The 13,241-nt window shown below is 34.9% G+C and overlaps 1 protein-coding gene across 1 annotated transcript in view; it reads right to left on the bottom strand.

Annotated features, from left to right (window-relative positions):
- Window positions 1-13,241, bottom strand: part of FBN2 (fibrillin 2) — a 280,529-nt gene that overhangs the window by 100,230 nt on the left and 167,058 nt on the right. Inside the window, exons 16-19 of the mRNA XM_032156530.2 lie at window positions 10,723-10,875; window positions 7,729-7,782; window positions 5,991-6,116; window positions 3,124-3,249 (exon numbers count right to left, since the gene is read on the bottom strand). Coding sequence (XP_032012421.1) covers window positions 3,124-3,249; window positions 5,991-6,116; window positions 7,729-7,782; window positions 10,723-10,875 — 459 coding nt within the window. The remainder of the gene's footprint in view (window positions 1-3,123; window positions 3,250-5,990; window positions 6,117-7,728; window positions 7,783-10,722; window positions 10,876-13,241) is intronic.

The following is a 13,241-nucleotide window of genomic DNA, read 5'->3' as shown; positions in this document are numbered from 1 at the left end:
CTTTCAGATTGTTTATACTGAGAAAACCTCTTAAAAATACAAGAAGAGATTTTGTAAATATAGCACAGATTTCTAATGAAAACATCAATCCCAGAGTAGAGAAACTTTTTCATAAAAACACAATGTAAAAAAGAAACTAGCTAACCATAAAAGAAGCAGATAACTAATCTAAGGACAGACCGCATATAATTCTCCTATTAATTCCATTTGTAAGAAGCCTGAAAAAAGAAGAATTTCAATATTGTGTGTTTTTAAAATTTCTATTTTAAATTAAGCAATTATGAATTCAGAAACTATAAACATATGCGCTGACAACTACAAATATCAACTATTTAGTTTTCCTTTAAATAATATGTTGTTATGTTATAAATGTCATGGAACCAGGAATTGAAACAGTTCACTGTACATTCCTGGAAAAAAACTTCAAAGCACATCTGGTTTACATTTAACTAGTTATGTCACTGGAAACACAATCTAAACCACAGTGCTTGCTGTAAAAATTTTAACTTTCACAGACTCTAAGCGCTCAAACAAAAAAAGTAAAATAAAGTTTCTGTAACTTCAATCTGAAATACAGAACTTTACTCTCTTTATTATTAGTGCTATTTGTTATATATTTAAAATAGTCTGCTGAAAGCATGACTGATAAAATTAGTGCACAAGACAAATGTACAAGAAAAAGCTAATATCTGCAATCAATCTGCTAATAATTCCCTGTCTAGTCTTTGGAAATTAATTCAGAAAGAAGAGAATGAAGAGAACTGCTTCAGACAGAAACACTTACTGTTTGAATGCAATGGAGGAAGTAAGAAAGCGACCCAAGGGAAAAAGAGATTAGTAGCCTTCAAGTCTATTCTTTGCAAAACTCTTAATAAAATGCAAATAACAGTGGGAAGAAAGTGTAGAAATAACAGTTATTTGGTTAGGTTTCCCATGATAAATCATTTTTATTTCCTCCAATGTCATAAGGCTGGAGCCAAAAGAGTTGTCTATCATTTCTTCTTTATTTACATAACATGAACTTCTTTCCTATGAATGACAGATATAAAATTGTTCTTACATTAAATAAATCTCTCAGATTAAGAATAAGTATGCTTGTAATAAGTGAAGATCACTGTTTCTAACCCTCACTGTTGCCTGATTTGGTATGAAAGTGCCTTAATATTTACATAATCAGCTAATGTTACACTATTAAACACCACCAGCTCCTACTCTTAACTGTTCATGTAAGCAGGTGAGTCTCTGATTTTAACTTCTTTGGTATTTCAACTCTCAGAACCTTTGTACTCTATCTTACTTGTCTATAAATAATCATTGATAATTCAGTGTACATAGCAAATAGAACCAGACACTATCCATTTAGTTCCGCATGATGTGTCTCTCACGATAGCACCAGAAAGTATTTTCCTAGACAGAGAAACCAGTTCTAAAAATCATCAGTTTCCTAGTTAAATCAAGATGATGTCCTACCCTGCTCTTGCTAAGTTTCCTGAGATTTAACGGAAGCTTATCCTCCAACAGACAATAGACAAAACTGAAAAAAGACTATGGGAAGGAAGTGTAGAAAATCAGGAAAAACAAAAACCTTTGAAATCCCTTCTTCCATCTGTCCAAGGAAATCACGGAGGAAATATGGCTAGGATACTTTTTCATAAAGTACGTTTCTCAGAGCATTTCTGAAGAATTGGTGTTAGAGATGGGAGCAGGATCTAGAAAATAGAGACTCTGTAGTTGAATGCATTTGAGAAGCCAGGGCTGGCTTAAAAAGAGGGCTCTCATAACCTACTGAAAGATATTTCAAACTCTTAAGTGTGTCCCCTTCTCACCTACGGAGAAGATAAATCTTCAAGTACTTTCAGTGGGAATGGAATGAGCACTCCTCTTTGAGGAGTTCCTGCAAAGATGTTGGACAATAAGGGAAACTGTCACCAGAAGTAAGTTTAGAAAAAGGGGATTTTATGCTGAAGTTTTCTTTTTTTTTCTATAGGCTAATTATTGTTTTTTAGTGGCCCCTCCGATTCAATTCAAAGTTAGCACTGCACTTTGTAATTGCATTTCATTGACTTCAGCAGAGTCATTCATGTTTTGGCATCTTGTTCTATAGTCCTAACTGGTTTCTCTTCACAAGAATGCTTTGAAGTTAAACAGTAAGATGAAGAGAGAATGTTACATCTTTTTGCATAATATTACTGCTGCGGTTTTCTTGGCTGTGGCATCACAAAAAAAACAAATACTTTATCAGATAAAAAAAAAAAAGGGCTATTCCACAATCATCAAAGATGAAATCTTTCGTAAAAGTTACTATTCCAAATTAGTAATCGGATTTGAGAATGTTATGGGACCCTTCTGTAGGCCCACACAGTGAGATTTAAACAGGAACAATGACTAGTATTCACACCACAGATTATTCTGAAATATACAGTACTTTGATCAAGATACAAAAACATAATTCAGTTTACTCACTGCTTAGCCAGTATCTCACTCAAAATGAGGACTTCTCTAACCATTTAACTCATTTAAGTAACTTCCACTGCAAAAATATGTGATTAGAAGAAAACAAAGAAGCTTTTAAACACTAGTTATGGTCTATAAACCCGAATGACAACTTTTAAATTATCAAATGGAAAGGACAATTTTCTTAGACTAAAAACATATTAAAGTTATCATTTTTACTTAGTTCTCAAATACTTTGTGGGCCAACCTCTTGGGTATATCAATCATTTCATAAATAAAATGCCTAAGAGTTAACTTTTCCATTACAATTCAGGTTCCTACATTAATGGATCATAGTGGTTCTGAAAAGAGGAAAACACAGTAAACAAATATTTGACATTCTATTTCAGCAAGTAAAACAATATGGCTCCTTCCAGTTGGTTTCTTTTTTATCTGCTTTAAAAAGTTTGTTCCAAATGTGTGTTGATATTTTGTCTGAGTGGAACAAAATTGACGGTGTTTGTAAACTGTATCAGGTTCTTACTATTTCGAAAACTGGCAGATTAGCTAAACGAGATTATAAAATAAAATATTCCAACGATATTCTTTTCACTAAGCTTCATCACTGTAATTGATGTTTATACAACTCCAGGTACTCACTATTCACAAATAAGGCAAGACAGCTCTTACCTTCACAGGTCTCTGTCTCAGTCCTGAACACATACCCTGGTGGGCAAGTACAGCTGTAACTTCCTGGCGTGTTTCGGCACAATCCGTTATCACAAAGCAGTCTGTTTACTAAACATTCATCAATGTCTGAAAGCAACAATTGGAAGGTAGGAGATACACATATTTAAGCATGAATTACAGTGGGCAGCAATGTTTAATTTTGTTATTTGTTTTATTTCCCTCTTTCTTCTCTGTGACAGTCTCTGTATCACAGCGCACTCTTCATCCTAAGCAAAATATATTTAGTTTTATTCAAATGGGATATTCTTATACTAGTGGCTAATTTTAAGATGCTTTTAGATCCCTGGAAAGGCACACCTGGACTTCACTTGCTTTTAGTCCTGTAATGATATTATGTTAGATATATTTTTAAAGCATTCATAAAAGATACCAAAAGGTTAAATTCATTTGCCTGTATACTTGCTTATGTATAATAAAAGTAACAGAAGGCATTTTTTATGATTAAAATTTGTAAAAAGAATGCCTTATGTCTTCATGTCCCAGATAGTTAAAAAATGCATTAAACAGCAGTTAAAATATATTCATTAATCTTTTCCCATTATGTTTTTATCTCAGAAAGTTATTAATGAAAATGATGTATTTTGCATACTCTTTTAGCAGTCCAGAACAGCCTAGAGAATATCATCTAAAACTCCAGTTTAAGAAGCTCACAGTGAGTTTTTTGTTTGTTTTTGAGACAGGATCTCACTCGTTGCCCCGGTTGTAGTGCAGTGGTGCGATCACAGCTCACTGAAGCTTTGAACTTCTTGGCTCAAGCAATCCTCCTGCCACAGCCTTCCAAAAGTAGCTAAGACTACAGCCATGTGCCACCATGCCTGGCCAACTTAAAACAATTTTTTTTAGAGATGGGATCTCACTATGTTGCCCAGGCTGTTCTGGAACTTCTGAACTCAGGTGATTCTCGCAGCTTGGTCTCCCAAAGTGCTGGGATTATAGGCATAAGCTACCGCACCTGGCCTCACATTTTAATCTTCATATTCTTCCATTTTTGCAAGTGTAGTTAGTGACAAAAAGAAACACTGTAGTTTACAGTGAAGAGCTCTTTCACTTAAAGTTACATTTCTAGTCTTGCAAACAACAATTTTCCCTTATTAAATAATATACTGATACTGTGGAGATTTTGAAAACAGATCAGAAAAACATGTGTAATTCCATCATCACTGATAATATTCTTTTGTGTATTATCTGATCCTTTCCCTTCTTGATCTTGTTTTTGCTCCAACTCTGAATCTTGATACTTTAAAAATTAACATTATATTTCAAGGACTAGACTACCATCGCTTTTCCCATAATAGTGTAATATGTGTACAAACTGTGACTGCATCACAATTTTTCTTTCTCTCTTTCTTTCTCCACTCCCCTTCCCTCCCTTCCCGTCCTTTTCTCTTTTCTTTTCTTTTTTCTTTTTTCTGAGATGGAGTCTCGGTCTGTCACCCCGGCTGGAGTGCAGTGGCGCGATCTCCGCTCACTGCAGCCTCTGCATCCCGGGTTCCAACGATTCTCCTGCTTCAGCCTCCTGGGTGCTCGGATTACAGGCATGTGTCACCATGCCCGGCTAATTTTTGTATTTTTTAGTAGAGGGAGGTTTCACCATGTTGGCCAGGCTGGTCTCAAACTCCTAACCTCAGGTGATCCGCCCACCTTAGCCTCCCAAAGTACTAGGATTACAGGAGTGAGCCACTGCACCCAGCTTGCATCACAATTTTTTAATCCATTTTTCTAAGCTATGGATTGAATTGTGTCCCTTAAAAAAGATATGTTGAAATCTTAAAACCCAGTATCTCAGAATGTGACTTTATTTGGAAATAGGATTTTTATAGAAGTAATCAGGTTATAATGAGGTTGTTAGGGTAGCTTGTGATTCAACATGACTGGTGTCCACGTAAAAAGGGGAAATCGGACTCTACTTCTGGAGAATAAAAACTAGCATGGTTTGCATATTGTTAGAAATGTTCAATAATCTTTGCCTGGTACTCTTCCCTGTAGTTATCAAAATCTATTATATCACATAATATATATATAGCTTTTACATCCATCTGTATGTATGTCTTCAACTCCAAATCAAACGAATATGTTCAACAGTAAAAGCCACTACCAGAAACACAGAAAAATCTGTTCCTTTTCTAATCATAATCATTAACACTTGGTTGTAAAAGCCATCAGTGGTTAGTTGTAAAACTATCATGCACAATGATGGATTGAATAACATTTATTTTATAAAAGTTCACTCAAGTGCTTTATGGGAAAATCTTGCACTAATAGAAAACAAGAAAAGACTGTCAAAACCTTTTCATCCTCCTCTTCTTGCTTTTGTTAAACATAAATTACATACTTGAGTTTTTTCAATCATTCTCTTATAATTAAAGAAGGAAATACCTTTGTCTTAGTTGTCATGTTTAGATACATTGTGGCAACTGGTTGTTTCTTTATGAAGTTAAAATTCTCTCAACCTTTAACACTTTATTTTCTTGACTTACTTTTATCCATACTGACCTGTTAATTTTTGAAGTCAAATTCTTTGTAAAAAATTACAGGATTAAGGTATATGCAGGAAAACAATAGGCGAATAATTGAGGATGTTAATTTGGGAAAAGAATATTTTAAAAACAAATTGGTACCACCAAGAAGTCTGTTACTGTGTAACAAAATTTGTTTGATTCTGATATTTTCCTAACAATGTGTAATATGAAGAAAACAAGAAAAACTGTACAATTTTTAGTTTTAGTCATTTGTGTTTTTACTTCTAATATAATCCATGGGATTAAACTATATGAAATGTTCTTGCATAAATATAACAAATAACTTACCAATACAGTTTCTTCCAGAGGCATCTGGTTCATAGCCACTGTTGCAATTACAACGGTAACTACCACGTAAGTTTTCACAAATCCCATTGGCACATATATCAGGATCCAAAGCACACTCATTGATATCTGCATTAAATATTGAAAGTTTAGTGCTCCTACACGTTATTGTTTGTTGATAAATGCAGATCTAACAAAGACCATTCAACATATGAAGTGTTTAACTCCGCAAACTCACAATTTGCCTGCCTTTCAGAAAGGAAAAGGAACTGAAAACAAGGAGTAAGAAAATAAAACTGAGAGATATAGGACACTTCATTGGTAAATCAAAAGAAAAATGAAAGAAGCTGGCAGAAATTCAAAGAGTTAAATCACGAAATATGCCAGCATTTACGACAAAATTAATAAAGACAATTTATAGGCTGTTGGCTCCAAATCCAAAGGAAAACTCGAGTTGATGGATATTGTAACTATCTAATTAAAAGACAGAGATTTATTAGGGTGGCCCACATAATTTTATGGTCCTCAAAGGTACAGGATATTTCTATTTTATTACATTTTTGTGGTCAAGTTAGTAATATTTAATAAGTGTTTCTCATTGCTGATACGTGAAATTAATGGAGAGGACACTTTAAACATGGATGCTTCAGAACATGACGTTTTATAACAAGCCATGAACATGACTACTATTACTATATCACTGAGGGGCAGTGCAACTTGTGCACTGATGTGCTTGTATGAATGATCAAGTAGTTTCCAATAGAGGCTGGCTCTGCTGGAGAGGCTGTACTGACAGGGAATATAATGAAAGAGTAAGCCCAAAGTCAAATTTTGGTCACTATGCTCAAATTTTGATGCTATTGTTTTCAATAATTTGGGAGACCTTAAATACTTTGGAAATGTCTTTCATTTTATACTTGGGAAAAACATCCTTGTAAAAGTTTACTTTTTACTCTGGTTTGGATATTTATTATAAAGATTCAACATTACTGCCTACCATCTATAATTTGACTAAAGCCTTCTCAAACACAAGGGTAGAAGAATATATATAAATATATATACACAACCATATACACATTCATATATATAGTGAAGATTAATAACACCCCAGTCTTATTTATGTATAAATGAATCTATATGTATACTAAAATATTAAAAAATTTGAAAATTATAAACACATATGTACTTAAATGTTCAAGATTCTATATTGGAATTTTGTTAACCATAATACAAAATCGAAAGCAAGAAAAATTTTAGTGAATCTTACTTCTTTACATGGAGAGAAACGTTTTATTATTCTTACGTGTAAATAGTCTTAACAAATTATTTCAGCCAGTATATCCCAAAGTTGATCCATATCAAATATCTCTTTAATACTGTTTATTTTTCTAACCCTATCTGCACCATTACTTAATATTTTATCATAAAATTGACTCATTCTTTTTTTTTTAACTTAAATGTCACATTATTCTTTTCTTAAGCAATGATTGCATGAAATCAGGAGAGTAGTTTGTTAGTGACATTTTTAACAAAGCATATTTAACAGGTAAATATTTATCCAAGATGAAAATGTGTATCTACATATCACTTAATATCATCTAGCTTATAACCACTGCTCTAGGAGATAATTTTATTATTTTATATTACATTTTCATATTAAATATAATCATATTAATATTATAATTATAAAGCTATACGATTATGTCATATGATTATTATGAAGTTGAGATTAACTAGTTACCTCTTCCATCCACAGTGATACCTACTCCACTACTACAAAGGCCGTGGAATTCAGCTGTATGACAAAAAGAAATAGAAGAATTAAAAACTTAACTATACCTATTCCATACACAAGTCATTTCATAACTTCAAAACTACCATTAGGAAGAATTATTTGTGCATTAGTTTTTAAGGTGAAAAAAATTACCATTTTCCAGCAAACAATTATTACAAAATTCTGAACTCATAAATAGGCATAAAAGAGTAAATAAAAATCACTTGTAATCATCATCCTGAATATTATTAATATATATAAATGTTACTAATATTTTCTACATAAGGAAATTTTAAGAAAAATATAAATGGTCCTACAGAGCTTGATATTTAACTTTTTTTTCCTCACTTAATAACAGCCAAAATGTAGGTTATAGTACTTACTAAATGCCTGGTATTGTTCTACATTTTACATCTAACAATTTAGTTAATCTTCCCAATACCACAAACTAAATACTACTGTATTTTCTTTTTTACAACTGAGAAAAAGGGGAAAACAGAGAAGTGCAGTTAACTTGACCAAGGTCACAGAGGTTGTAAGTGGAGAAGCCGACTTGGCTCCTGGGTACTCTATCACAGGCATGTCATGTCAATGTCCCATTTAGGAGGCCATTTAATATTGTTTTCTCAGTTACGTAGACGTATCACATTTATTCAATCAATCTCTTACTGATGAAATTAGGTTTGTCCAACTTTTAGCAACTATCATAAATAATATGAAGTTTAATTATATCACTAGGATAGTCTCTTACAAGTAAAACTCTCAAAGTTTATGTCCCTTTTAAGGTTTTAGATAGTTCTTCCCTTCCTAAAACGCCCCCAAATTATCCCTCCATCAGCAGTATAAGACAGTATTCATTTTTTTAATACCCTCATTATCACTGGGAAGAATCAATCATCTATACCAATCTGCTAAACAAAGGTGGCACCTTATTTTATTTTTTTTTTATTTTTTTTTTTTTTGAGACGGAGTCTTGCTCTGTCGCCCAGGCTGGAGTGCAGTGGCGCGATCTCGGCTCACTGCAACCTCCGCCTCCCGGGTTCACGCCATTCTCCTGCCTCAGCCTCTCCGAGTAGCTGGGACTACAGGTGCCCGCCACCACGCCCGGCTAATTTTTTGTATTTTTGGTAGAGACGGGGTTTCACCGTGGTCTCGATCTCCTGACCTCGTGATCCGCCCGCCTCGGCCTCCCAAAGTGCTTTATTTTTAATTTTATGGAGAGTGGGCATCTTTTTACATGGTATTCTTCCATTTGCATTTCTACTTTCTGAAATCCTGTTTATGTACACTGCTCTTTTTTCTGTAGAGGATTTCAACTTTCCTTATTGATTAATGTAAATTCCATAAAGATTAAGAAATGATACATAAAAATATTTTTCCAGATTGCTTGTGTATTTTACTATTTAGGCCTGCTTTGAAAGTCTTTTACCATTACAAAATAAAAAAGAATTTATATTCTACATGAAAATTATGTTTTAATGTTCAATGTAGGGACCTAACTTCATATTTTTTTCTGAAAGTTATCAACAATAATTATTATTTAATCTTTTTCCTTGCTGCTCCAAAATGCTTTGTTATATCCTAATTCCTATTCATATTCAGGTTTCTAGATTCATTTTATTAGTTCACTTGGCTTTTGGTCTAGTCTTATACCAATTTTTGAACTTATTTGATAATATGCATAATTCAGTTTGGTACATTTTAGAACTAGGTTCTCCTCATTATTTTTCTTTTTTTTTTTAAAAAAAGTCACACTCAGTAATTCTTCCGGATGCTTCAAATCATTATTTCCACGTTTGAAGACTCCATTTAGGATTTTTAAGGGAATTACAAGACATTTCCTTTACAGGAATGCTTTCCTGTATCCTCCACATGGAAAGTTCTTACTCATTTTTTTCAAGACCAAACTAAACGTGCCCCTTCTGTGAGGTCTTTACCAGCTTCCCTGGGCTACACATTGCTCCTTCCTCTGTGCTCTCTCCATACTTGAACCTTTTAAGGCGCTAATCACACTAAATTGTAATTTATACATCTGCTTGCCTGTATTCTCAACTACTCTTAACTTTAAGGAAAAACACAGATTGTGTTTATGTTAGAATCCCTACTGTACTTACGTATATTCAACATATATTCAATATAGGTTTAGTTAAAGTCTGAATAGACAAGAGTCAATGTTATTGACCTAAGAGTTTGGAACTATTGCCTGAGACTGTGACTTGAGACCACTTGTCAAGATATATATATATATATAGAGAGAGAGAGAGAGAGAGAGATCTTTATATATATATAATCAAATTGAGTTCTTGTTGTGTTTATAACCTTGAAAGTGGTAAGTAAATTTTATGCTATTTGTCTTCACCATGACAGCATAGATCAAGGAAACTGAGGCTATCATGTTCGTGTAAAAAAAACCGTCTTATAATAATCATAACTGTATAAGAAAATAGATTTTTGTTTGTTTTTTAAAGAGTCAGCATCTCGCTCTGTTACCCAGGCTGGAGTGTAGTGGCACAGTGATGGCTCACTGCAGCCTCGAACCCTTGGGCTCAAGTGATCCCCCGCACCTCAGCCTCCCTAGTAGCTGGGACTACAGGTGTATGCCACCACATCCAGATAAGTAAGATTTTTTTTCTTTTTTTGCCAAGACAGGGTCTCACCCTGGCTTCAAGTGATCCTCCTGCCTGAGCCTCCCAAAGTGCTGGGATTACAGGCATGAGCTACCACAATCAGCCAGCAAGTAGATTTTTGTATTCACTGTGTGTTCTGTTGGCCTAGAAATCATATATAAACACAAGCCAAATCTCCTTATTATATGCCTCACATATCAATACAGGATTGGATTTCTTTTATTCAGTGAAAATTAATGATGAAACACTTAAGAGCTGATGTTCTCTTTGGCCGAACATCTAAGGTTGCATTTCTTGATTCTTTATCAACTGTGAAAATGGCACATGTGACTACCTGAATTTTTTGCAGGGCATGGCTGGCAGGGTTCTCCAAAACCATAGTCTGGATTGGCACAGCAGCATTCGGACTTGGTCACTGCACCGGGGAAAGGACGCACACACACTCCTTTCTTGATTCCTCCATAGCAGGTACTGCGCATGTGAGTATCTGAAGGAGATACAAAAACAATGACTTGAGGCAGTGATAGAGACAAAGAGATTTTGTAACAGAAGGCTTCTTTTAACCTAAGTGGCCACTAGACTGGAAGCTTTTCAAGGGCGTCTGAGACTTTTATTTTGCATCTTTAGCATCCAATAGTGTTAGGAAATCAACAAATGTTTTCTGAATGAGGAAAAGAATGGATGCATATCAGCGACTCTGTTTTCTTTAATAAGTTTTATGAGCTACACAGTATCCATTGTCCGATGTATTCTTACAAACCTTTTATGAAACCTAGGATATTTCCACAGTTATAAAGAATACTTGGAGCTCTAATCACTGGCTATGCTATATTCAAAATGACACTTCTTATTTCAATTTTGGAAGTTCTCATGAACAATGAAGTGCAATCAAGTTAAACTATCTTGAGGTGATACTGGCTCGGGCGTGAGATTCCTTTTACTCCCACTTTCCGAGTTAGGAGGCCTTTCTTTTCAACCCCCAGGATACTGCTTGTGACTGTTTTAACCTCAGAAACTCAGTAAATCCAGTTATAAAAATAGTGAACTACCATATGTGCTCTTGGCATTGTGCTCGTTGCTTTACAGACATTCTCTCATTGAACAGTCAGGTCAACAGCTCTATAGGAGTGGTCGTTATGTGCATTTTATAGATGAGGAAGATGAGGTTCACAGCTACCTATGTAGTTTGAAGTCCTTGAATATCCAGTGCCTGAGCTGAGGTTCAGACAAGGTTTATGTGACTTCCAAAATTCTTCCTCTTTCTAGTAAGTAATGCTATACCCCAAAGAAGCATATTCTGCTTAGTTCTCTCACTCTTAATTCTCATAAAATACCCTACAACTTTATAAGACAGTAAACGGTGAACTATACACAACTCAGATCATAAAAGGCAGAGAACTCGTACAATTTTTAAGCAGTATACTGACCTGGTAATTTCACCAGAGATAACCTCTATTATAAATATAGGTAACTATTCACAATTTGTTGGAAAAAATTTTATCTGCTTGTTATGCAAAATGGTCATCCAATAATTTCTTATGACCTGGGGGCATTTCTGATTAAAACAGTGATTTATGGCTGTATTAAAAATGAGATATGTGTGTGCTTAAACGGAAAGAGGCCATGGGATTCACCAACCCCATCCCTGAGGAGTCAACTCAGAGAAACTCGTGCTGCCTCTGCTGTGGCTGAGTTTGGCAGTGTATCCTCTGAGTTACACACAAACACAGATTTGACTTGAAGGCAAATTTGCACAAATATAACATGGTTCATGATTTCCAATATGATTTTTGTGAGGTCTCTGGACATTACTGATGATCTTGGAAGGCATCTATGAACAGCCAAAGTTATTTCTGCTTTTGGGTTTAGAGCATGTGCCATGCAGAATTTTTAAAAGCAAGCAGATAAAAGGCCTATGGAGCTCACTGGAAGAGTGAGACATGTTATATGGTAGTTTACATTACAGGTGAACTAATCTCTTTAGACTACCCAACACCAGAAGTTTCATGAAAAAGAAAGTAGCATAACTTATGCGTGGGTTTTAGGGACATAAACTTCCCAAAGTTCAGATCCCCACAAGATGATCTTACATAAATTACTTAACATCTTCCTTATTCATTAAATAAGGATACAGTTTGTATAGTAAATGAAAGTATATTTGTTAAGCACTAAGCACACTGCCTAGGACACACATGAAATACTTAAAAAAATGGTGACCACATTATTTCCCTCTTATATTTTTTTTTCTAAGACTAGTAAAGTGCAGCAGTGAGAAGGGAGGAAAAGGAGAACAAGGAGTTCTATCTGTAACTGATGCTGTGAACAATCAGTTGAGATAACTCACTATTTCCCTACTGACCTTTTCCTGTTCAAAGACCCCAAATTGGCAACCTAGCTCATATTATACTATTCAAATATAACTGAACCACTGTATACAGGATAGGATAAGAGGAACAATGCCAGTAGCACCATCAGAATATGCTCACATGAATGCTCTGGTGACAGACTGGACCTAAATGCATCTTTTCCATACGTTAGCAGATTTCTGCATGCCTTTTCTCTCTCTCTCTCTTTCTTTCTTTCTTTTCTTTCTTTCTTCTTTCTTTTTCCTTCCTTCCTTCCTTTCCTTCCTTTCTTCCCTCCCTCCCTCCCTCCCTCCTTCCTTTTTTTTTGAGATGGAGTCTTGCTCTGTTACCCAGGCTGGAGTGCAATGGCGTGGCGTGATCTTGACTCACTACAACCTCCAGCTCCTGGGTTCAAGTGATTCTCCTGCCTCAGCCTCCTGAGTAGCTGGGATTACAGGCATGCACCACCACAATCGGCTAATTTTGTATTTTTAGTAGAGATGGGGTT

This window comes from Hylobates moloch, unplaced genomic scaffold (genome assembly GCF_009828535.3).
Source record: "Hylobates moloch isolate HMO894 unplaced genomic scaffold, HMol_V3 SCAFFOLD_6, whole genome shotgun sequence".
In the NCBI taxonomy this organism is placed as follows: domain Eukaryota; kingdom Metazoa; phylum Chordata; class Mammalia; order Primates; family Hylobatidae; genus Hylobates; species Hylobates moloch.
This window is presented reverse-complemented; position numbering and strand designations above follow the sequence as displayed.